The 23,661-nt window shown below is 34.2% G+C and overlaps 2 protein-coding genes across 2 annotated transcripts in view; one reads left to right on the top strand and one right to left on the bottom strand.

Moving 5' to 3' along the window:
• The window catches only part of LOC127862023 (uncharacterized), a 339,308-nt gene that overhangs the window by 89,471 nt on the left and 226,176 nt on the right, over positions 1-23,661 (bottom strand). The window lies entirely within an intron of this gene.
• The window catches only part of LOC127862026 (muscle, skeletal receptor tyrosine protein kinase-like), a 66,855-nt gene that overhangs the window by 24,977 nt on the left and 18,217 nt on the right, over positions 1-23,661 (top strand). Inside the window, exons 5-6 of the mRNA XM_052400956.1 lie at positions 8,164-8,176; positions 19,311-19,592. Of these exons, the coding sequence (XP_052256916.1) occupies positions 8,164-8,176; positions 19,311-19,592 (295 nt within the window). The remainder of the gene's footprint in view (positions 1-8,163; positions 8,177-19,310; positions 19,593-23,661) is intronic.

Genomic DNA, 23,661 nt, shown 5'->3' with positions numbered 1-23,661 from the left:
AAATAATGTGTCAGGTGAAAAAAAACGCGCAATATAGAAACGGAAAGAGAAATACATGTGATAATATATCATAGCTTTTGGCTTCTGACATTTATTTCTAGTTTTAGCTGTACACATGTATATGTAGACTGTTACACATTTTTAGCAAAATTCTTTGTTCTTAGGAAAAATATTTCCTTGTCTATTTTGTTTTTCGCAAATAAATATGTACACACAATTGATTTATAATAAATGATAATTTATAATAAGTGAAAAATAAAACACATTATAAGTAAAATATTGTTTATGTATTGTGTTTATATTCATTTTATTATAAAAGTTAAAATCATTGTGGATAAAAGAGATAATCCTTCATATAGATTAAAATTGAGGGTAAGCATTCTTCCAGAATGGCCTTTTGTATTCAAAGACCGTTTTATTAAGAGACCACTTTTGATTACTCCCTTGAGTGGTCTCTTAATACGAGATTGACTGTATTTACAAAATCTGAATATCTTCTCATGGTAAAGACTGATTCCCATCCCCTCCACAAAAGTCACTCAAATCTTAATAACAAAAAACTATTTCAAGGTACATATATATGTACTTATGTAAGATTACCAAATATACAGGAAAGATTTGATAAGCAGACAGCTGTTTCCAAAAACATGTGTCAATGACTTCAATTTCTCCATATGTTTTATAAAGGTGTGGTAAGTCAGTGAGCTAGCAGATGTGTCAGCATCAGCAAGGAAGAAGAATGGGCTTTGCAAGAATACTGATTTTCTTAAGAGATACCAGAGATCACTGAATAACTGAATAAAATAAAAATCATTGAAATACTACTTTAATACTAAAATAATTTTACTAAATACAAAATTGCACAATTTAGCAATGAAATTCTTTCATATTTTCATTTAATGTAAAATACATCTATATCCTAGGAACATTTTTTGTTTCTCAGGAAGAATTCTAAATTCATAGGAAGATTAAATAAAGCACGTGGAATCAAACGATTTTGATTGGCTGTTATTTCTGTTATTTCAAATCATATTCGCAGGGACAATTAAATGTTCCTAAGAAGAATTCAAAATGCATAGTAAGGTATAATAGCGTGCGTGAAATGTAATGAGTATTTTGATTGGTTGTTATTTTTAGCAGAACCCTGATTGGCTATAACATTAATGTAGGAACAATTTAATCTTCCTAAGGAAGAATTTGAAATTCACAGGAAGAATTAAGATGACGCGGCTAAAAGGATCATAAGTCACAAATTCTTCCTAAGGAAGGTTTATATCTTCTCTAAAAAGATTTATATTTTCTGAAGGGACAATTAAATCTTCATAAGGAAGAATTTGTGACTTTAGATCCTCATAATACGTCATATGGATGAGTTCTGGCATGATTATGAAGGCGTGAACACGTTCATTACACAAAGCTTAGCTTTTAAAAATGTTTAAATTAGAAAAGGTTTTTAAAAGAACATGTTAACAGATTTAAGGCATTAACAAAAAACACCTAATTTTGGAGAGACATTTGACATCCAAAGTTATATGCCCTTTAAAGTACATCCGTAAAATTCTAAGACCCAAACCAAATTAATCACCATTTCTCTTGTAAGCAATCAAGCTCTGATTAATGGGATTAAATTAAATTTATGTTTCTACATGTATTAAGACAATTTGATAAATATTATATACTACTCTTTTGAAAATGTTTCTAAAAGTTTCATGCGGCATGTTTTGTCGTGGTGATAAATAAAACCATCAATGAAAAACATAAAACGATCAATGAAAATCTGTCAATGAAATGAATGATTGTTGAGCAGGAACTTGCTTGCTTTTGGAGTGAGTCATTCGGGGAGATTTTTGTGGTTAAATCTCACCTGCTCTATAAAGCAGCATCAAAACCCTCCATTAAATTTTAATCTTGAAACTGTATAACAAGTGAAGCCCAATGTTGTTTGTAGGTAGGCAGAGGTATTTTTCTGTGCATTTTGAAACGTTGACAGTTAATGAGTTTTCACATGTATATCCCAGGGCAGTTCCAGATCATTGTTGACAATAACAAGGGAAAAAGATCTATTAATGTGAATACAATCAAATGTGGATGGTTTAATAATGATTTTTTTTTTGTAAATTGTCTAGAACAATATATTTCCGATAGCATTTAACACTACACAGTAAATTTGAATGAGATCACTACACTAGAACTTGTGCGTGCCAACATAATTTCTTGCTCCAATGTCCAAACATTATACAGCCATGTTAGTAATTGTGACCAGTTGGCACTCTTTTTTGTTACCTCTATACTATCAAACATTTGGAGTTGGCTACTCATTTTATTGTAACAGACAGATAATTTATTATAATGTGTATATACTTGACATGCATGCTAACTTCATTTACTTTATTAGACACATATGTATTGCAAATTTCTATCCTTTATAGTATAGGTATATATATAAAGCAGAATAGCATGGGGGACCTTTTTTTGTTATGTTCCACCCTGTTTAAGTATGTGGCCCCCGTCTATTTTTATGCCCCACTCTTTGTGGTCCCATTTTAATTTGTCAATGTTCTGGTAAATACAGTTACCGTAAATCCACGAATATAATACGCTCTCGTGCATAATACGCACCCCCGAGTTTGGTCAAAATTTATCGGTAAAAATTGAAAATCCGAGTAAAATACGCACTAAAAAAATCAGTGTCCGAAATTGGCCATTTCCGAAAAATGTGTCAATATATTTTTGTGCTGTGAAAATAGCAAATCAATTTGGTGTTGTCAACTATCTGTTACCCCGGTATATTGATTGGGATGTGTTATAGTGCTGTTGTTATGACAGTTGCATAATAAATATCTCTGTCTATTGTTTATATTACCATTGATTGTTACCGATAACACACGGGCCCCTTGCTGACATCCGGGTCAAGCAGTCATAATTACAAAAGAAAGAAGCAAAGACGCTGTTTTTTGTTTTCACATTTAATTCAATTTGATAATATTCCGGACAATAATAACTATAATAATAATAAAGTAATAAAAAGACAAAATGGTTACTTCCGTTTTTATAGTTGTCTAGATGAATTACTTTTTCTTTATTCGAGTTACAAACTTGATACTTTAATATAACTTAAAATACAATTAAACCGCTCGTGTTTTTCATGATCTAGTTAATAAAATTACCTGCTGTCATTAAGGCTAGTTTGGGAGTAAAAAACAAATTAATTAATTATCACCTTTCAATTTAATTTGGCAATCGGCAGACAGGTGTAATAGACTCTATTAGCATCATAAAACTAATTATTTAATTACCACTCTTTACTTCAGATATGGTTAATATGCGGTAGAAATATAAATAGTGGTCAGCTAAGAAACATTTATTAACGGGTATTGTCAGTTGTTTTTTTTCATTTGCTAATCTCTTTATACAACTTAGCGTCCAGTCGCTATTTTGTAGGCAGACGACGATATTAACTGTGTATTCAAAGTATACAGTGTCTGCGCATGGATGACCCAATATTATCCGATAGCTCCTCCCGTTCTCACGTTTCATTCGACAACGTCATTTCATGTGTAAGCGAGCTCAATGTTGATTGGCCAGCTACCATGCGCACTTCAATAACAATACGGTCAAGCGATGTCTCATAATCAGGGAACAGACCGGGTTTCGTTTACTGTTCGAATTGCGAACACTTTCATTAAAACAAAGAGACAAATATAGAAAACCAGTCCGATATAAATGGCGGATGTTTTCAATGAAATTTTACTAGATTTTCGCATTTTCACAAATAAGATTTTTATTGAGCCAAATTCTCAATATTTTCGCAAATGACTCAAATGGCGAACGACAGTGCGAGCCCTGTTGCACCCCTTTGATGTAATGGTGTAGTTCAAAATGGCTGCCGCGAAGCGAAGAACAGCGATTAAGTTGAAAATTTGCACAGGAAAAATTTTGTTCTGCTCTAAACTCGTATATTATACGCACCCCCTACTTGAAAAAAAAATCGGCAGGTAAAAAAGTGCGTATTATATTTGTAGATTTACGGTATTTGTAATGTGTTTTATTATCTATTGACAATTGTATTGAGTAGCAAACAGCTTTATACATCATTACATAAATCATATTTGAAAAACACACCATTTTTCATGGATTTATGCTGGATGATTGAATATTTGTACTTCAGTGGAAACATCATATTAATTAAGACACATACAATTTATAATGTTTACCATCAAATAATTGTTCAATTAGATGCCAGCCCGCATTTTTCAGGTTTACCTACCATTCTGTTACTCTGGGCTAAATCCCTATTTTATATACATGTACCTTAGTTATCACTAAATGGCATCCAACATAGCAAAATCTGTTGATAAATAATCTGACTCAAGGGAGATCACTTTTGTTACCTCACACTTTTGTTTTCCAAGAATTGTCTAGCATGTTCCAGGAAATGTTTGTGCACACTCCTGTTTAATAATTGTATTGTATACAATGTTCAGTGGGGGGCCTACAACAATAATCATACATAATAATTGAAATTTCACAATATCATTCTTAGTATCAACCCTATGTCTTAATTCTTCGTCAAATAATTTATATTAGTATTTTTTGTGAAATCAAAAATATTGCAACAAGTATGCATGTGTTCAAGCATTTCAACCAAAGCTGGATTGATATGATTCACATTTTAAAATCTCATGATCAACCATTTATATGAAATTTAAAAACAAAGATAAGTACATATTTTTGGAATGCACAAGTTAATAGCTGTATTAAATGAGATCTTCCAATTTTTGTTCCATGTGCGTCATTTTTGGTGGTCTACAATGAAATTGAAATTCTTTGATTAACCTTTTTGTACAACTGGTCGCATATTTTAGTGCTTTTTTATCATCATGTTAAGCTACAAATACAAGAAAATGGACCGTCATATTTCATATAATCCTTCCGCAAATATAACAGATCAGGTAACAGACCAGAAATCTTTAAACTTGTTTAAAGTATTTGTAACAACAACGCATATTTGATTTTTAATTCTCTTGACAATGTTTACCTTACTTAGGTGATCTATAAGCATTCACTTTTCAAGAAGCCCTGCTCAAAATAGAATCCCCCATAAACACTGTAAATGCAGCCGCATTATGGTTTCTAATTCCTTATTGTACCACAGAATAGCAAAAATTTAACAAGTGAAACATGGTGTCACATCATCATTAAACCATCAAACTTGAAGGCATTTTGCTTTAAAACTGTCCAAAAAGAAAAACTTTTAATTACTGAAACTTTAGAAATGTTATTGGTATTTTGTAGTTTTTCTGTTTCATTTAACCATTTATTAAGATGCTTGGAATTCCATTGCCTCGTACTTCAAATGTTAAATTGTTAGTTCTTATTTGTCGTACAATAGGCATCCAAATTGATTTAAAGGGAACTAGTCATGTTTTGCCATAATCACGTAATTACTTTGCTTTTGTACAGAGCATTAAAGTGGTTTAATGTAGCTGGAAAATTCAGAATACTTGGCCTAATAATATGTGACAAATTCGATATCATAAAATATGTTTTTCTCATTTGAAATATGCACACTGCACCTACCAGAGTACCCAATTAATGGAATGCGGTACATCTGTGCTATAAAATATCTTGATAAGCATTTAAAATGAAAAAATAATATTTCAAAAGAAGAAAATCTGGGCCATATTATGGTGAGAATATTTGGTATTATCTACTGGGTATTTTGGCTTGAACTTAATGGTTGATCTATGCTTACAAGTTTCTGTATATCAATGTTTTCAGACAATTTTGATGGTGATTTATGCGTTGTTTTGATTAGTTCACTAGATATTATTGACAGTGGTGCATTTTCAATTATGTTTCAATGTATGTGTTGAAGTTGAAATCATAGAATGAGTTTGCAAAATTCCATGTCCCAGGCTTTATATTGAAAGCATTAAAGGCAGGCTGATTACTTTATTGTGCAATTTTGATCATATCTAATGTGCTTACTTCATTCTTGTGCCAAGATAACAGTTATTCTCAATTTTTAGCTTCGCATTTACAAAATAAATAAATGTTCTTAAATAGTGTGTTTTTTAAGTGACACGATTTTAATTTTTGTTCTTATGAAAGATTTAGCTTTTGGTGACATATATTAATTAGATTTATATTTCAAATCAATTATTAAGTGAATTATATTATGTTAAAAAGACTACAGGGGACAAAAACTAATTATTTGGTACCATTAACATGCACATGATTTATAATTATGAGGATGATAACAAAGACTTGATGAAATAGGGACTTTTTTTATAAAATTAAACAACGAAACTAATAGAATATGCTCAAGAGCCCGGGCCCTCGTTTGGCACTTTTCACCGCCGAATATAGGCAGCTTCCCCCATGAAAAAGTATACTTTTTTCCCCTTTTTTTAGCAAAAAATTCCCCCTTTTTTTAAACTTTTATACCTGTGTTGCCAGCTTGTATCGTGCTACTAACCTTTGATTAAATGTATATTTATGTAAATCACATTAAAATATAGCAATTTTAGTTGTTGAATGGTTGGTGAAAAGATCTTCTATAATTCCCCTTTTTGCCCAAAACGACGTGAAATTCCCCCTCATGAGGGATGTGGGTGGCTTCCCCTGGCGGCAAGAGAGGGCCCTGAGAGCTCTAAAGATTTCTATAACCATGCTGATACTGTTAGAAGAAAACTGTTATTAACAGCAAACAAAAGAAGGCTCATTTTGTTAGAAATTAGAACTGGTTAAATTTGAAATTTAAGTTAAAATATTTAATAACCTACTCTTTAATCTAATAAATGTAACATTTCCAGAGGAGTAAATTTTCCTCCTGGAAATTGTAGGTATTTGTATGCTTTTAAATGGCACCTAATCCTTAATGTAGATCTCTTAAGACCTTGTGATAAAAATCAGCTTAAATCTGATAATTGAAGAAACTTTATCAATTAATTACTGTAACATGTAGGCAGGGGTTCTAGGCAGATGGTCTTTCCAAGCCCCAGGGTAGAAGCCAGTGATTATGAAATCAGATGAGCCTCCCTTTGGTTGAAACTTTGTTAAAAAAATAACTGGTCCCTTGTTGATTCTGACTGGTACTCGTTCTTGAGAAATTTAGGCTGGCAGGGATAGCTCTTAGAGGAATGAAGATGTAAACCAGTCTAGCAGTAGTGTGGTTGCAGACCGATTTTGGAACTGTGAGTTAAATTGTCACCAGTCAGTGTGGCATTGCCTGGAATGTAGTACTTGAAAGTTCTTGGCGCTATGCTGGGGTTATTGAAATAAATAGTGTGGTCTGTTTATTTATTTTAGCATTCATGTGTGGTTTTAATCAACAAGTTTATTACAGAAAATGATTGTAAGACAGACTATTTGATGAACCTTTAGTTGGTTGAAGTTTATTTCGATAATAATTTTAGTACGAAAACATCTGCAAAAAATTTGAAAATCTCATTAATTACAAAAAATAACACAAATAAATCATCCTTCTGTTGACATAATGGTAGAAGTGTTGTTTGTGCAGTGTAATTAAATAAACCAAAACTGTGTAAAAGAATTAATGAAGTGTACAAGTTGTTTTACCAGAGTGAGAGACGAAATGTTTGCACTGAGCATGGATAGTAATAAAAGACAGAGATTAATGAGAAAAATAAATAATTTGCAAATTATCCCTAATTTGCTTGGAAATTATTGACAGTAATTTTACTATTGTTTGTGCTTCTGTAGAATTGATGTGGACTTTGATGAAAGGATTGGTGGAATGCCACGACATTTCGTTTTCCTGCGCTGATTAAGTCACAATTTTTAGAAACATCATCCTTCCTGCAGCAGTCAGACATTTGAGGAGCCTTCCTTGGACACTATGTCATGTTGCTTGGTAGAAACAATTACTTAAGAGTGAAATAATATAAGACTTCTCTTTGCCTTAGGATTGCTCTTACATTGTGTATTTGCATTATTACTACAAGGAGTATTTGAAAAGACACAGAAGAAGTCTGCACCTTTTCTGTGTTGCAATTGATGACAATGGAAATGCAGCAGAGCTGAATTATTCTAGGAGTATTTAATAGAAAGGTTCATCATTCACTTTAATGATGGAATTAAATGTTCTTGTGCCATTCTTATTTTTCATGTGCTGTGCGGCCAATCGGAAACCTGCAGAAACCAGCCAAAGGTAACTGTGCACATTGCATTCTTGTGTGGTCGTAGAAAATAATAATAATTTTTTGAAAGTGTAATTTTATGTTCCTAAGCTTTTCTTGATTCCATCATTAATGACAAACATGTTTATGATATTGACTTTGTTAATTCGCTTTTACCCAATTATCAGAACATTTGCAATGTGAGTTGAATATTAATTATCAGATTATACATGGAGTTCGATTATGAGCAGTAATTTATATTCTCATATTTTCCCCATTTTGTGTTTTTTTTTAAACGCTTTATCTTTATAAATATGTGAATAAAATAATTGTGAACAATATTTGTAGAACCCATGTTACCACTTTATAGACTATAGGGCCTTATCTATAATCCTTGCCAACATGCAGAAATAGAAGCTAAACTGTGCATTCAATTCAGATGCATGTTGTAGATAGTCATTTATTGTTTCTTAGGTATGCTACTATAGCGGTGCATACTGCATTCTTATTGCAGATTTGCTGATATAACAATGTTATAATTGTCGCACATGATGGGCGGCATTTTGTAAAAGTACAGATGTCTTAATTTGTCAGATATTTTTTGTAGCAGCTTTTTTATGTGGCAATCAGTAAACGCGCCACTAAGCAGTCCTCCACAAAGAATAGATTATTTTTTAATCTTTTTAGTTGAATGTTATCAATCAACAGTCTTATTTATATACTAAGATGTTAATGATTTGTAATGATTTTTACTTTAATGTCCATTTGACTGTAGTATTCTATGTCTTTATCTTGAATAATTCTGTATGGGAATTCCAATTTATACTTTTAACAGTGTTTACCTTTGATAATAGGTAACATTTTTTCAGGTAATGTTTCCATATTAGGCATCCTGTAAAGAATTTTAAAAATGTGTGATAGACTCCAAATTAAGAATTGAGAAGCAGTCCAAGTGAAAAGATTCAGGTAGAGTTTGGATAAATAACAGAACAAGGGCATTTTTATCTTTTTTTGTAAAGTGTATTACACTTTAAAAAAGATTTAAATGAACTGTAAAGAGACGAAGAAAAGACTTGGTTATAATCTTGCTTTGACGGAGTATAGAGTACTGATTGTTTTGGAGAAAATAGAATTGTAAGCCTTTATCAAAGCGACTGTATTTATTTAGGCGGAAAAATAAGTTAACCAGACGTAGATAAAGCATGCTTCTCGGTGCAGTTTGTAATAATCATTTGTATACTTAGTAATGTGTAAACTGAATAATTATGTTGTATATTTGATTTCGATTTATATTTGCCAAATTTTCTGGGATTTAGGTCATCGGGGCGTGATAAAAATCTTCCCATGATTTGAAAAAGTATGAAGCACGCCCTTTCAGCACTGGGATTTGAAACGTCTTGGACATTAAATACAAACTTTTACACTGAAGTAGGACAACTGAAAATATTTATATATGGGCCCTGCTCTGTGAAAAGGGGGTTTAATGCATGTACATAAAGTGTCATCCCAGATTAGCCTGTGCAATCTGCTCAGGCTAATCAGAGGGACAACATTTTCTGATGAAACTTTATATTTGCTAAGAAGAGACTTTCTAAAAAAAATAATCATGCACAGGCTAATTTGGGACGACGCTTTACAAACATGGATTAAACCCAGTTTTTCACAGAGCATGGCCCATATGTAAATAATGTTTTTTATGTCCCCCACTATAGTAGTGGGGGACATATTGTTTTTGCCCTGTCTGTTGGTTGGTTGGTTGGTCTGTCTGTCTGTTTGCGCCAACTTTAACATTTTGCAATAACTTTTGCTATATTGAAGATAGCGACTTCATATTTGGCATGCATGTGTATCTCATGAAGCTTCACATTTTGAGTGGTGAAAGGTCAAGGTCAAGGTCATCCTTCAAGGTCAGAGGTCAAATATATGTGGCCAAAATCACTCATTTTATGAATACTTTTGCAATATTGAAGATAGCAACTTGATATTTGGCATGCATGTGTATCTCATGGAGCTGCACATTTTGAGTGGTGAAAGGTCAAGGTCATCCTTCAAGGTCAGAGGTCAAATATATGTGGCCCAAATCGCTTATTTTATGGATACTTTTGCGATATTGAAGATAGCAACTTGATATTTGGCATGCATGTGTATCTCATGGAGCTGCACATTTTGAGTGGTGAAAGGTCAAGGCCATTCTTCAAGGTCAGAGGTCAAATATATGTGGCCCAAATCGCTTATTTTATGAATACTTTTGCGATATTGAAGATAGCAACTTGATATTTAGCATGCATGTGTATCTCATGGAGCTGCACATTTTTAGTGGTGAAAGGTCAAGGTCATCCTTCAAGGTCAAATATATGGGTCAAAATTGCTCATGTAATGTCACTTCTGCAATATTGAAGCTAGCAATTTTATATTTGAAATGCGTGTGTATCTCAAGGATCTGCACATTTCGAGTGGTGAAGGGTCAAGGTCAAGGTCATCCTACAAGGTCAAACATCATATAGGGGGACATTGTGTTTCACAAACAACTCTTGTTTCCTATGTCTTCTCAAATCACTCACATTTTGTTTAACTAACCTATGTTATAAAATTAATGTTTTATGTAACCGATCTGGTTTGCTTCTCTAACAGAATTGTTCAAAAGGTCTTTTGCTCATTGATTTGAGTCACCTCTTGGAAAATGGGGCTTAATGCATGCATGCTCGTAAAGTTAAGTCACAGACAAGCAGGTGCAGTCAGCACAGGCTAATCAGGGACACCCCTCTTTGACTTCTCTTGATTTGTGCTATGAAGACCCTTTTTACTATAAAAAATAGCATAACAGCCGAAAGTATCTTAACTAAATCAGCCTGTGCATTGTCACAGGCTAATCTGGGATGACTATTTAGGCAAGGCACATAGTCCTGTTTTCCCAGGGTGCGGTTCAAATGTTATTTTCTGTTTTCTCCTTTTTATACTATTTCTCTTCAATACCAGTTCTTTCTTCTCAATTGTTCTATTATTGGTTAAAGAGTGCTCCTTCCATACTCCATTTTCATGTCTGCCATATATTTACAACATTGACATTGGCCTCTTCTGCATTTGTTGGTCATAAAAATGCCACAGAGAGCTTAAGAAATATCCTTAAACTAATTGATTACAAGTGTACCCACATAGGGTTGTAATTTGGCTAAGACAAAACTCTTGAAGTTTCCAATAGGGTGTCCAATAGTGGCCAAAGTTGAGCTATTGCCTGGCAATAAATTGCTACCATAGAAGTGATTTCATGACAGGATGGTCAGTTGATCAGATAGTTGGATGTTTTATGAGGCTTCAGAAAACAGGTGCTTGTGATTGGCTGTCACCTTTATCACATGTTGATATATGATCCAGTCCAGTAGGGGGTTGAAATCATGTTGTGATTAATAGCATGGCAAGGAGATCTCAGAGGAGGAGGTGTTGCAACCCTAGTACCTATGAACATGATTGCTGTGAAATAAATCTCTTGAAGATTGAATCCATCTTAATTCAGTAGTCTACAAACATTGGATCTGACAGCTGATGGGATATTTTATGTGTATAATTGCTTGGTTTAAAGAGCTATTTTATCCAGATGGCACTTGTTGATTCTTTTTTTCCATGTTTTTAGTCTGCTTGGGGTCACTAATACCCCCAGTCTGTTCTAATTCACAGACATTCATTGATTTAAATCATACCAAATAAGTAAGTCATAGAACTTTAGTTTAAATCTGTTTATTTTAGCTTGATTGTATAGAAAGCCAAGGGCTTATTTGAAACGCTCTCGAGTCTGTTTCCTGGGACTAGAACCAGTACTTGGTGTCTATGGGGGAAATCGAAAGAACTCTCCCATAGTGGGGATCGAACCCATAATGTCCCGGTCGCTAGGCGGACACTGTATCCACTACACCACTGCGACCTGTGAACATAGAACTTGATGGAAATAATATAAATGATCATGTTGTTATTGCTCTAGATTCTCCTTTTCAGATGACTTATTTTCAATTTGCTTTCACAATAATTTACATATATTTTTGTAATGAACAACATTTTTCTGCTCTAGGTGGATATTAATTAAACTTTGCAATACATTTAGAATGTAATACATTATTATTAATTTACTACATCAACCCAGTTTCATTAGTTGTTAGAAGGCGGTGGTAGCATTGAGCCCCTTTGATGGTAAAAACAGGACCATGTCATAGAGCCAGCCTTCTCATATATTATGGAGAATGGTGACATATTGATGGAGGTTTACGTGGAGCCACCTGTTGATTCTGACTGGTTTATGTTTCTGTACCCATCAACAAGGTGGAATGGTTTCAGACCTTTATGTGGGTTGTGTTTGATCAAATGTTTGAGAAAGAGTCTCTATTATGCAGGCTCTCTGTGAAAAAGTTGTTAAATGCATGTGCATGACAGGCTAATCTGAGGAACAACACAACGCTTATATGATATTTTTCATTTCAAGAAAGTCCCTTCTTAGCAAAAATCAAGTCAAGGCGGAAAGGGTTGTCCCTGATTAGCCTGTGCAGACTGCACAGGCTAATCTGGAATGACACTTTATGCACATGCATAAAGCCTCCTTTTTACAGAGCGCATGCATGGCATTAAAAAATATAGACTTCTCAAAGTTTGTCAAAGTTTTCTTTAATACAGGTCTTTACGAAGCTCCATTGTTTTCCTCTGAATTCATGTAATGACCTCTAGCCAGTGCTTGATCTATTAACTTGTTTGCAAAGTTGTGGTATATATTTGAATTACCATTGGTCTTTAACAAGAGTAGTAGTTGAATTAAACTTGATAAAATGTTCTAAGTTAGCACACTGGTAAATGAAAGATTATCACAAATAGACAAGTGGTTCTTAATGCTGTATACATGGGGTACAATGTTTTCCCCATATAGCTGAGCCGCAAAATTGACAGATATAATTGTCTACCCCCTGCATTTGGTACTCCACTCATGTGAAATTACCTTAATGCTAATGAAGAGACTTGTAAATATTATAACATGGTGGTATATTTAAACATTTTAGTGTGTGTCATGTTAACTGGGTGATTTCTTACATTATTAAACAAATATTATGAAAACATTGTCAAGAGGGCTGTTAAATGAATCGTAATGTTTCAATTTCATAATATTTACTTAAACTAATTTGTGAGCAAAATGTCCCCCATGGGCTGCTTTTCCTGAACTACAGACATGGAAACAAAACAGACCTTCCATTGAAGGCAGGACAAGTGTATACATTTACAGTACATTAAACCAGAGAGGTGTAATTTGATGTTCCATGTACATTTAATGAGCCAACAAACCTGCCTATTGCATCTCAGGGGCAGGTCTGGTTCAATTCACAGTGCTGATAAGCCAATCTGACTGAGCCTTTCCCATGACAGCTTTATAGAATGGCTGGGGTCCTACCATTTGTTCTCTTTCTTGTATATAATTGTCTAGGGTGTTAAAAAAGATTTATCAACATGGCATAAGAAACTAAAACTGAAAAATTAAAATATTGAGGTTAATTAACTTATATATTTGTGGTTTAATTGACTAATAAAATATATGTTATTATGTTATACTGAAACTGTATGGCAGTTTCATTAATGATGGACATTATTTACCGGGTAGTACAAATACTTTTATCTAAACCATATTTGAAATTCAAATAAGATAATTTATAAATTGGAAGGTTTTTTATTCATTCAATAAATAATGACTACTATTAAATGTGGTTATTTAATTTCAGTTCACGGGAAATTTTGCCACCTTGAATAATTAATTACATTTTTCATAATTTGCTTGTTAATAAAACACAAAACTAAGTTTGTGGTTTAAAAAAATATTTCCACTGAATAAAGGAGATAAAAGCATGCAGTGTAACCCATCATTCCCATGACCATGGCATAACCAAATCTGTCAATGTATCAGGGAATGTCTTTTCAGTCCTTTTTCAATGTAGATTGTTTGATCCGTCAACGTTAACGTCTTTTACTTTTACTTATTCTTTATGGACATAAAACCAGCTTTTGACAGCATTCATGTACCTTCCTCGATAAGGAGATGTCTCCGCAGTTTTGATCATTTACCCATATCAGAAATAAACCCTTATTATGGGAATGTTTATACGTTTAATATCATCAAAGATTTGTATGGATTTACGACTCAGTCAGGAATGCAACATACTGAAGGTTATTCATTAGATTGAAAAGAATGCTTTTCAATTAAACAAAAAAAAATTAAGAAATTTGTTGTCTGCAAATGTCGCTTAGAGGTTCAAAAACTTTGTTAAAAATACCAACTGCATGTTGGAGGTTTGTTTACTGACAAGCTTTTAATAGATTATTTTAACCTTGGAGGACTCTTAAATTCAGTTTGCAAGGAAGTGAGAATATTGCTTTGAAATGAAAGTGACATATTTATGCACCGTTCAAATTTAAAGGGCCTTACATATGACATATTTACATTTTACGGTATAACTTTTATTGTAAATTCAATGAATGTGTATTTTAAGTATCTTACCGGATTATACTGTGCGGTCCACACAGGCTTATAAGGAATGAAACTTTTGCTTTTATAGAATTTTGTGTGGGAAGGAAGTGTCTTATAAACAAAATTCCCGTCATGGCAAAAAGTCTCTTCTCAGATTAGCATGTGCGGACTCCATATGCTTATCTGGGACAATACTTTAGTGAAATACATTTAGCCGGGTTTTCTCAGATCAATGTGGGACAATACTTTATGCACATACATTGAGCCGGGTTTTCCCGGAACAATTTGGGACAAACTTTACGCACATACATTTAGGCGTGTTTTCCCGGATCAATCTGGGACAATACTTTACACACTTACATTTAGCCTGGTTTTCCCAGATCTATCTGGGACAATACTTTACACACTTACATTTAGCCTGGTTTTCCCGGATCAATCTGGGACAATACTTTACACACTTACATTTAGCCTGGTTTTCCCGGATCAATCTGGGACAATACTTTACACACTTACATTTAGCCTGGTTTTCCGAGATCAATCTGGGACAATACTTTATGCACATACATTTAGCAGGCAAATTTACAGTTTAACACAGTCTCATTTGCACTGGTGTAGTACCAATACCTTGAAGACCTGAGGTTATTGAATCAGTGTCAGATTGCAGTCCTATCTTTAGTATCTGAATTATGTCTTATGCTGGGTGTGAACAATAACCAGAACGCAGCATTCTTCCTAAAGCATCATAATTGGTTGTTGGCAAGTAGAAATGTAAGAGATTAATTTAAACATCAAAATGTAATTGCAGGATGATTTTATAATATAATGTAGTTCAGTAATTTAACTGGTCATTTGAATATTGTTTACATAGATTTTTTTGTCTGTCATTGATGAGTGCCCTTTAATTGATTTATTCTGTTAACTTTATACATTTAGTCAAACCATGTATTTGTTGTTTAAAATCTAACTATTAAGATGACTTCAGACCCATTAAAAGTGAAATGTAAAATAAAAGACCCAGATAGAATTTACATAATTTTTCTATGGATCCTTAAATGTGTATTGTCCTATTGTTATGTTGTTGGTATGGGCTGTTGGAACCTCTTGCTTTTCCCACATTTTCCCATGCATTGTGCTGGCAGCAACCCCATTGAGTCAGACCATAACAAAGGGGCATGCAGTTGGAATCCATTTAAATGTTATCTCCCTGATTGGCAACAAATCATGGAAATTTTCTGATGTAAAGGAAGAAATCTCACTTTGCTTGTCTTCATGACACCCCCAGCTTTCTCCCTTGATTGAAATGAAAAGAAATTGATTTCTGAAATCCATTGTTGGTTTCCCTGGCAGAAATTCCATTAACTTTAGTTAGTCTGGCAGGTTATGTAATTTGTCATTGCTTGAAGAAGAGCACAAATCAATCTGTGAGGTATCTGCAGGAAATTGGTATTTAGATATGCCTTGTGGAGTTTTCTTGATATCTGTGTTATCCTTGGCAGTTCCTATGACTGGTTGGTATTCTGGCAGATGTCTAAAATTTCAATTCTTTGGGATACATTTTAGCTCCACTTTACACTGTTTTAGCTCTACAATTCACATAGTATGCAAAGCTATACTAACTCACCCAAATGTAGGCATCTGCATCTGAGTAAAACGCTTGTTAAAAAAAATACTCTTGTTAACCCATTTATGCCTAGTGGACTCGCCCATCCTTCTAAATTGCATCAATTTATTTCCAAAATTAGGGATATGGGTCTATGCTGTTTGCCAAGGCCTTTTTTTTAAATAGACACCAGGCATAAATTGCTACATCTCCATAACACTTTGACTACTACAGGCATTCAATTTAAACTTCACAAGTGTTGAGGTCACTGAACCAACGTTCTATAACTCTGACCTGCAATTAAGTATAATTAAGGCCCTTGTACTTTCAATATCTCTATATCTATTACAAATATTGAAATAACATTTTACTTGAGTGCAGGGTCAATGAAAATTCACTTAACAAGACCTTTAATTGAGACCAACTTTTTAACAGGATAATTTTTAAACTCTCTTTGTCATTCACTTTTGAAGGAATTTTTACCAAACTTTCCAGATATAGGGTCCATTTTTCAAGACTGGCTTATATTTATGTCCATGACCTAAATGTTATATGATTTGTTTTATTGATTTAACTAAACACAGCTCTCAAAAATATATTTAAGCCACCTTTATTGCGCAAATGACAGTTACAAAACCTCTTACCTCTCCACATCTAACTCATCAGATCAGGTCATCAATACACAATATTTTTTTATATCAACCACAATAAAAAATTTCATCATTAGGCAGAGGTCCAAATAGCTGATTCATTTCTTGTAACACAATGTCTTGTTTATGACATCAGTTTGCCTTGTGAAGTATACATTCTAGTTCAAGTTTATATTGGGGTTAGCAAAAAGGTATACACATGTCAGTCAAAAGCTTTATCCCCAACCAAACTGAGCTTGACATATTTCAAAATATTATATTGATTCAAATGAAACATATGTTTTGGCATGTATCAAATGGATGTTAAAGATTTGATGAACTTGTCTTTGTGATTTAAGTAAAATAGGGTAAGTGATGCACAGTGAGTTATCATTTAAAATGTTTTACACAAGTCGTAATAATTGTAGCAATTTTTTTTTCCAATGATAAGTTTGCAAACAAGATGTTCTGGACACACTAATTTTGTTTATCCCTTGGGAATGAGTCATTTGTAAGCTAAACTTTTGTGTGAAATTTAAGATACTTGAGAAAAGTTCATGAACAAATTCATAATACTAGAGTATTTTAGATAAGACACATGCTCTGTGAAAAGGTGGTTTAATGCATGTGCGTAAAGCGTCATCCCAGATTACGGGTAGCATGTGCAGTTACACAGGCTTATCAGGCACAACAAATTCTGCCCAAACTGGATTTTTTCTAAGAGGAGACTTCCTTGAAACAGAAAATATCATAAAAGGGAAAGTGTCCCATAAGAAACTAACATCATGACCTCTGCTCCACAGTATACAGGCCTGATTCTCGTCAGGAGCTTCCCAGTGTCCGCAAATGAGACCACGAATCTAGTGTAGTTCCTGACCAGATTGTGTGAATGCATACTGCAAAAAATCCATTTCTGCGTGACATTGCTCACTTGTATACAATCTTTCCATTTCTTAGAATGGTTCTAGTTTGGTGTTAACGTTAAGTGCAGAAGCGAAATATCGGCAGTTTTTTTAAAGACTATCATATTAAGAATAATTATGCACTGGGAAAGTACAGTCATAAAAAACCATTGTTCTCTGTGTGCAGGCTTGGCTGTAAGAGAGTCATGACATATTATTATTGGCATATATTATGGTCTGTGGCTGTCCAGACTGTGATAGAATCAGACTGTCACCTGCACTTTCTTGTCAAATTGATAGCATCTAGGGTTAGAAAAAATGTGAACCAGTTTAGCAATCTTATCTTTTGGCTCAAACGATATTTTCTTTGAGTTTCTTTAGTAATTAGCACCATTTGTAGAGGCGAGTTAGATGTGAGTTATAGGATTAGACTGTAATCTTTTTCTGGGATCATGAAAAAATATCATTTAACTGTTGGACCAGTGATGCTTAGATGGACTGATAAATGTTTGGAGGGGCTGTTATCAATTGTGGATTCTGAATTAAGGAAGGAATGGCTGTGTCATTTTTTCTGCTGCTGCGGAATGTTTTACACAGAATGAAAATATTTGTTCTCTCCTATTTCTCTCAAAGATTGACAATTGTAACCTAGAGATTTCATGGAAGTTGACAGTCATGTTTCAATTTCTGTTTGAGGTGATTACAACCTTCAATCTCCTAGGAAATTGCACTCGGAAATGTTCTGTGAGGATCCGTTTGAGACTGGCTTGTTTATAATTCTTTTTGTGACTCCTTGAAAGTTGGAATTCATTAGTATCATTACATTGGCATAATAACCATGTTCAAGTTGCATCAAGTGCAGTAATTGTGGATGCCATTTTCACACATGCAAAACCAAATAATTGGTTAATGTTCATTTGCTTTTAAGTTTAATTCCACTTGGAAATGTTATGTCTGTTGAATTACAGTGTGGTCAGGAGCTATGTCTGTTAATGAGACCACAAAACTTTGCATGAATGTATAGCAGACAGAGTAGCTCCTGGCCAGACTGCTAGAATACAATTAAATACAGTTGACATTTTTATGCTCCCCCAAAATAAATTTTGGGGGGAGCATATAGTCGCCGCTTCATCCGTGTGTCCGTCCGTCCGTGCTTAATTTTTGTCCGGGCTATTTCTCAGCAACTAATGACCGGAATTCAATGAAACTTTATGGGAAGCTTCACTACCAAGAGGAGATGTGCATATTATCAGCCGGTTCTGGTCGGATGATTTTTCACAGAGTTATGGCCCTTTGAAATTTTCTATAAAAAAATCTTGTCCCCCCAACTACTGTGCCCTCAAGACGTTTCCTATTATCTGAATATATAGTGCAATATTGTGACAAAAAACCCTTTGGGAAGCATCACCAGTCTCCGACGGTTTCTTGCTTTTATGCTGGAACCCAAAAAAACCTATTAGATCTGTGCATTAAATTTTAAATATATATACATCCATAAAGTTATATTAAACACAAAAATAATTCTATTTATGTTGTAACTTTTTCCAGTTACCGCGCGCAAGGTGTCTGCATGCCATACAACGGTACTGTTTGCGCAGATCCCCTGGGCAGTGGTCAGGTATTCATCACAAAATTTGACGACCAGGAAAGAAAAGTGTCCGATCTCCTAGAACTTATAATCTCCGTGGACACATCAAAAATGCTTCAAGAACGCTGCAATGGTCATGCAGCAAATCTGATCTGTAACAATGTGTTCCCACCTTGTAACGTGTCGGAGATTGAACTGGGGACTCACCAGGAAAGCCGTGTTAAACCAGTGGAGGTTTGCAGGTGAGTTGGTACTCTAGTTTGTTTGATCCTTCTTAATGATAAGTAGCCTGATATTTCAATCAAGTGTGCTTGAAAAAAGTTTAATTGTGATAAATTATGAACTCCAAGTATTTTCCATGGTCAATAATATTTGAGGTGCTAAAAATAATACTGTTACAAAATAAAGTAGTTTAAAATATGCGTAAGAGGTGAGATGAGACTTTGATTCTTGGATTCATATGATCTTAACTTGTGCTTAAAAATGTTAAATAGCTTTGATCTTGTCCAATAGCTTTTGCGCTTTAACCCATTTATGACTAGCGTCTAGAAAAAAGGCTTTGGCAAAACTTAGAGCGCAGACCCAGATGAGACGCTGCATGATGTGGCATCTCTTCAGGGTCTGCGCTGTTTGCTTAAAGGAATTTCTGTAAAAAATAATCTAAATATAGAAATAAATATACTAGACATCCCTAATTTTGAGCGTAGACCCAGATGAGACGCTGCATGATGCGGTGTCTCTTCAGGATCTGCGCTGTTTGCTTAAAGGAATATTTCTGTAAGAAATAATCAAAATATAGAAATAAATATACTAGACATCCCTAATTTTGGAAATAAATTGATCCAATTTAGAAGGATGGGAGAGTCCACTAGGCATAAATGGTTTAAAGAGAGCCACTGTCTAGCATGTGGGGAAAGCATGGACTAGTCTGGAATGACTTTTTATGCTCATGCATCAAGCCCCGTTTGCCCTCAACAGGGCTGAACTATTTCCCAATCGATAACTATGTGTGATAATTGTCAAAAATGAACAAAACTAATTACCAGAAAGGTGTGAGCATTTTCAAAAATATAAAATGTTCATCCTGTAGTGTTTGGGTCATCTGAAGTTAAGTAAAAAAGAAAATAGGGCTAATAAGGTTAATAATTAATTAAGGTTTAATTTTGGGTCTTTTGTGACCAAGTCAATTTCACAACTAAGAACAACTGTTTATAATTTTGTGTGTCATTATTGTTAAATTTGATACTTTCAATGTGTCATTGTCGAACACTTGATACCGATTTAATGCTCATTAGGTATGTAATAAATACCAACATAATGTACTAAAACAATTAACAAGTTTGTATATCAGACAAAAATTCAATAAGCAGCCTTTGTGTCTTTAGGTGGACCTGTCATAATGTATGGTGCCCTAGTATTTGTTTTATTTATATTTAGGGCTAAGTTACATTAATTTTAATAATTAGGCAGACTATTGTCGAGTACAGTACAGTCTTCCATGTCCCACAATCTGCTACAAAAGTAGTAGTGTTTTGCTTGACAGATTTTCTGTTGCAGCTCAGAGAACAATTCAAATGTGAAGATTAGCCTGGTTCTTAAACTGCTGTATTTACAAGATTTGGTGCGTTAGGTCATATAAACATGAGAAAATGGGTCACTTAATCCTTTCAGCGCTGGAACGGAATTTTAAAAGCCTTTGCAGTTTGGATCCAGATGAGACGCCACATTCTGTGGCATTTCATCAGGATCCAAACTGTTTGCTATACTGAAAGCATTCTTTGAAAAAATCGAAGAAAATGCTAACTTTAGAAATTCAGCAGACAACATTTTAGCAGCATGCAAAGGGTTAAAAATGGGTCTTGTGCAATATGTGGCCAGACAGCAAAAGGATGCCTGTTTCTCTGATAGGGATTATGGTAACACTCATCTGAAAACTAATTAAGTACATGGGAGAGCCATTTAGTAAGATGTTTTTAATTATTACAAACTTGACCTGTGGAATGACCCTAGCTACTGGTTCCACTGATCCTAAAGACACTGACCCACTCAATGTTCCACCCTGTTTATGTCTATTAGAGCATAGCTGATAAAACATCAAAACAGCCATATTTCATTGAACCATATCAGTTTGCTAGCAGTTGATATTAAGCAGATGCCACTCTTGAATTATGGTGTTGTGTAACCTTGTATTACTGTAAGGTTGCTCTTCTAATGCTTATAAAGGAGTCGTTTGATGCCTGTTGGAAGAAGTGTGAGATTTGGCAGTAGCACCAGATGTTATTTTATTATTTAGTGTGTCCTGGGGACTGCTTTGTTTCAAGTTCTTTTTCAAATGTCAAAACGCATAGCTAGGATGTGCTGTTCATTGCAGATTAATTGATACATGGCATCAAATGTGAGGCATATTGAAATTAGGCAAAATGGTGACATAGTTTTTCATTAAAAAAAAATAAAATAAAATAATCTCTGTATATTATGAATTGGTATCCAGTTGTTCCTGATATCTGTGCCAATCCAGGCAGAGCACAAAATAAAATACCACATGGTCCCTTTAAAGGGAACTAATTGTTTCATTCATAAATTCCCTTTAACATTATAGCATTCTCTGCAATGAAAGCCAAATGCTTATCAGGCACATATCAGCATTCTTTGGATATGCTGTGGCTGTGACATGCAGACATGATACCACTCACGGTGATAGGAGACTAGAGACAATAACCCTGTATGTGGTGCCAATCATAGCTGAGTATGCAGTTTACAGAGACAGTTAATGATGCCCTTTCTTTGAATTGCATTAGCTAATAATTGTAAACTGAAGATAGAAACTTGAAGATGGTTGTGTCTGTTATATATGACTATTAATAGCTGGAGATGAATATGAGCTGATTGCATGTTATAGTATCTCTTCATCAGAGTGATGTTTTCTTAACCCTTTGCATGCTGGGAAATTTGTCGTCTGCTAAAATGTCTTCTGCTGAATTTCTAAAATTAGCATTTTCTTCGATTTTTTTTCAAAGAACACTATCAGAATAGCAAACAGTTTGGATCCTGATGAGACGCCACGTTCTGTGGCGTCTCATCTGGATCCAAACTGTTTGCAAAGGCCTTCAAAATCCGGTTCACGCACTGAAAGGGTTAAATTCTATTCTTGTTCTATTTTTGCTATCTGGATTTGAATGAAAAGGGCAGGCACAAACGGTTCCTTGGTCATAAGTGCTTCTGTTTTATTTTCCGGTCATCTAATATGTTTTGACTAGAATATTTAAATTATAAAAATATAACGAAAGAGATCGTCTGTTTTTTTCGCAGTTATAATAAGTTGTTATACATTTAATTGGCTCATTTTGAGCAATTATTTTGTAATGTTGTTTTTGTGGGCCATGTCCCTTTAAACTAAGAAGGGGCAAGAATGCAGACATGCCTTCCACTGGAAACAGGGCTGTTTGCTTGAGACTTGGCAGATTGACACATCATTTACTATGTTATCTTACCCATGTTTATTGAGTTTGTCTATCCAACTTGGATTTCTGGAATAGTTTCGCCACATTAAATTTGCTTTTCTGTGATATAGATGGCAAACACATTTCAACATTTAGTTTACATTAAAATATTTGTGTTTTTTATCGTTTTTTTCTGTCAGTAAGAAATTGCGACGTGCATAATCTGTTTCTCCAAAGAATGTGATTATGTGTCTATTTCAGTTTCAGACTTTCGTACATTTTACTGAAAGCAATATAAGAATCAGTTGTTTAGATAAGATTTAAATACCTTTGATGATCCCCCTATCTTAACCCTTTAAGTGCTGGAACCAAATTTTGAAGGCCTTTGCAAACAGTTTGGATCCAGATGAGACGCCACAGAACGTGGCGTCTCATCAGGATCCAAACTGTTTGCTATTCTGATAGTATTCTTTGAAAAAAAAATTAAGAAAATGCTAATTTTAGAAATTCAGCAGAAGACATTTTAGCAGACGACAATTTTTCCAGCATGCAAAGGGTTAAGCATTGTTTTCCCAGAGAATGGCTCATATAAGCAACTTAAAGGCAGACAACCCCATTCATGTTGCACAGTAACAAAAAATTCATTGCCAAAGTTTTTGCTAACTGTCTAGACAAGTTCAAAGAGTCCAGCATGCTATAATAGATACAAAGAAGATTCAAAGAACAGGAATTTAGTTAAAATCAATATTTTACATAACAACTGCATCAGTCTAGATTGCAGTATTATATTTGTTAACAAATGTTGTTCTGTCTGTCAAGGGATGTTTGAGCTCTTAGTCAAACATGTTGCGTAGTTGACTAACAAGACAAA

This window comes from Dreissena polymorpha, chromosome 16 (genome assembly GCF_020536995.1).
Source record: "Dreissena polymorpha isolate Duluth1 chromosome 16, UMN_Dpol_1.0, whole genome shotgun sequence".
NCBI classification, from domain to species: domain Eukaryota; kingdom Metazoa; phylum Mollusca; class Bivalvia; order Myida; family Dreissenidae; genus Dreissena; species Dreissena polymorpha.
Note: the sequence above shows the minus strand (reverse complement) of the source record. Positions and strands in the feature narration are given on the sequence as shown.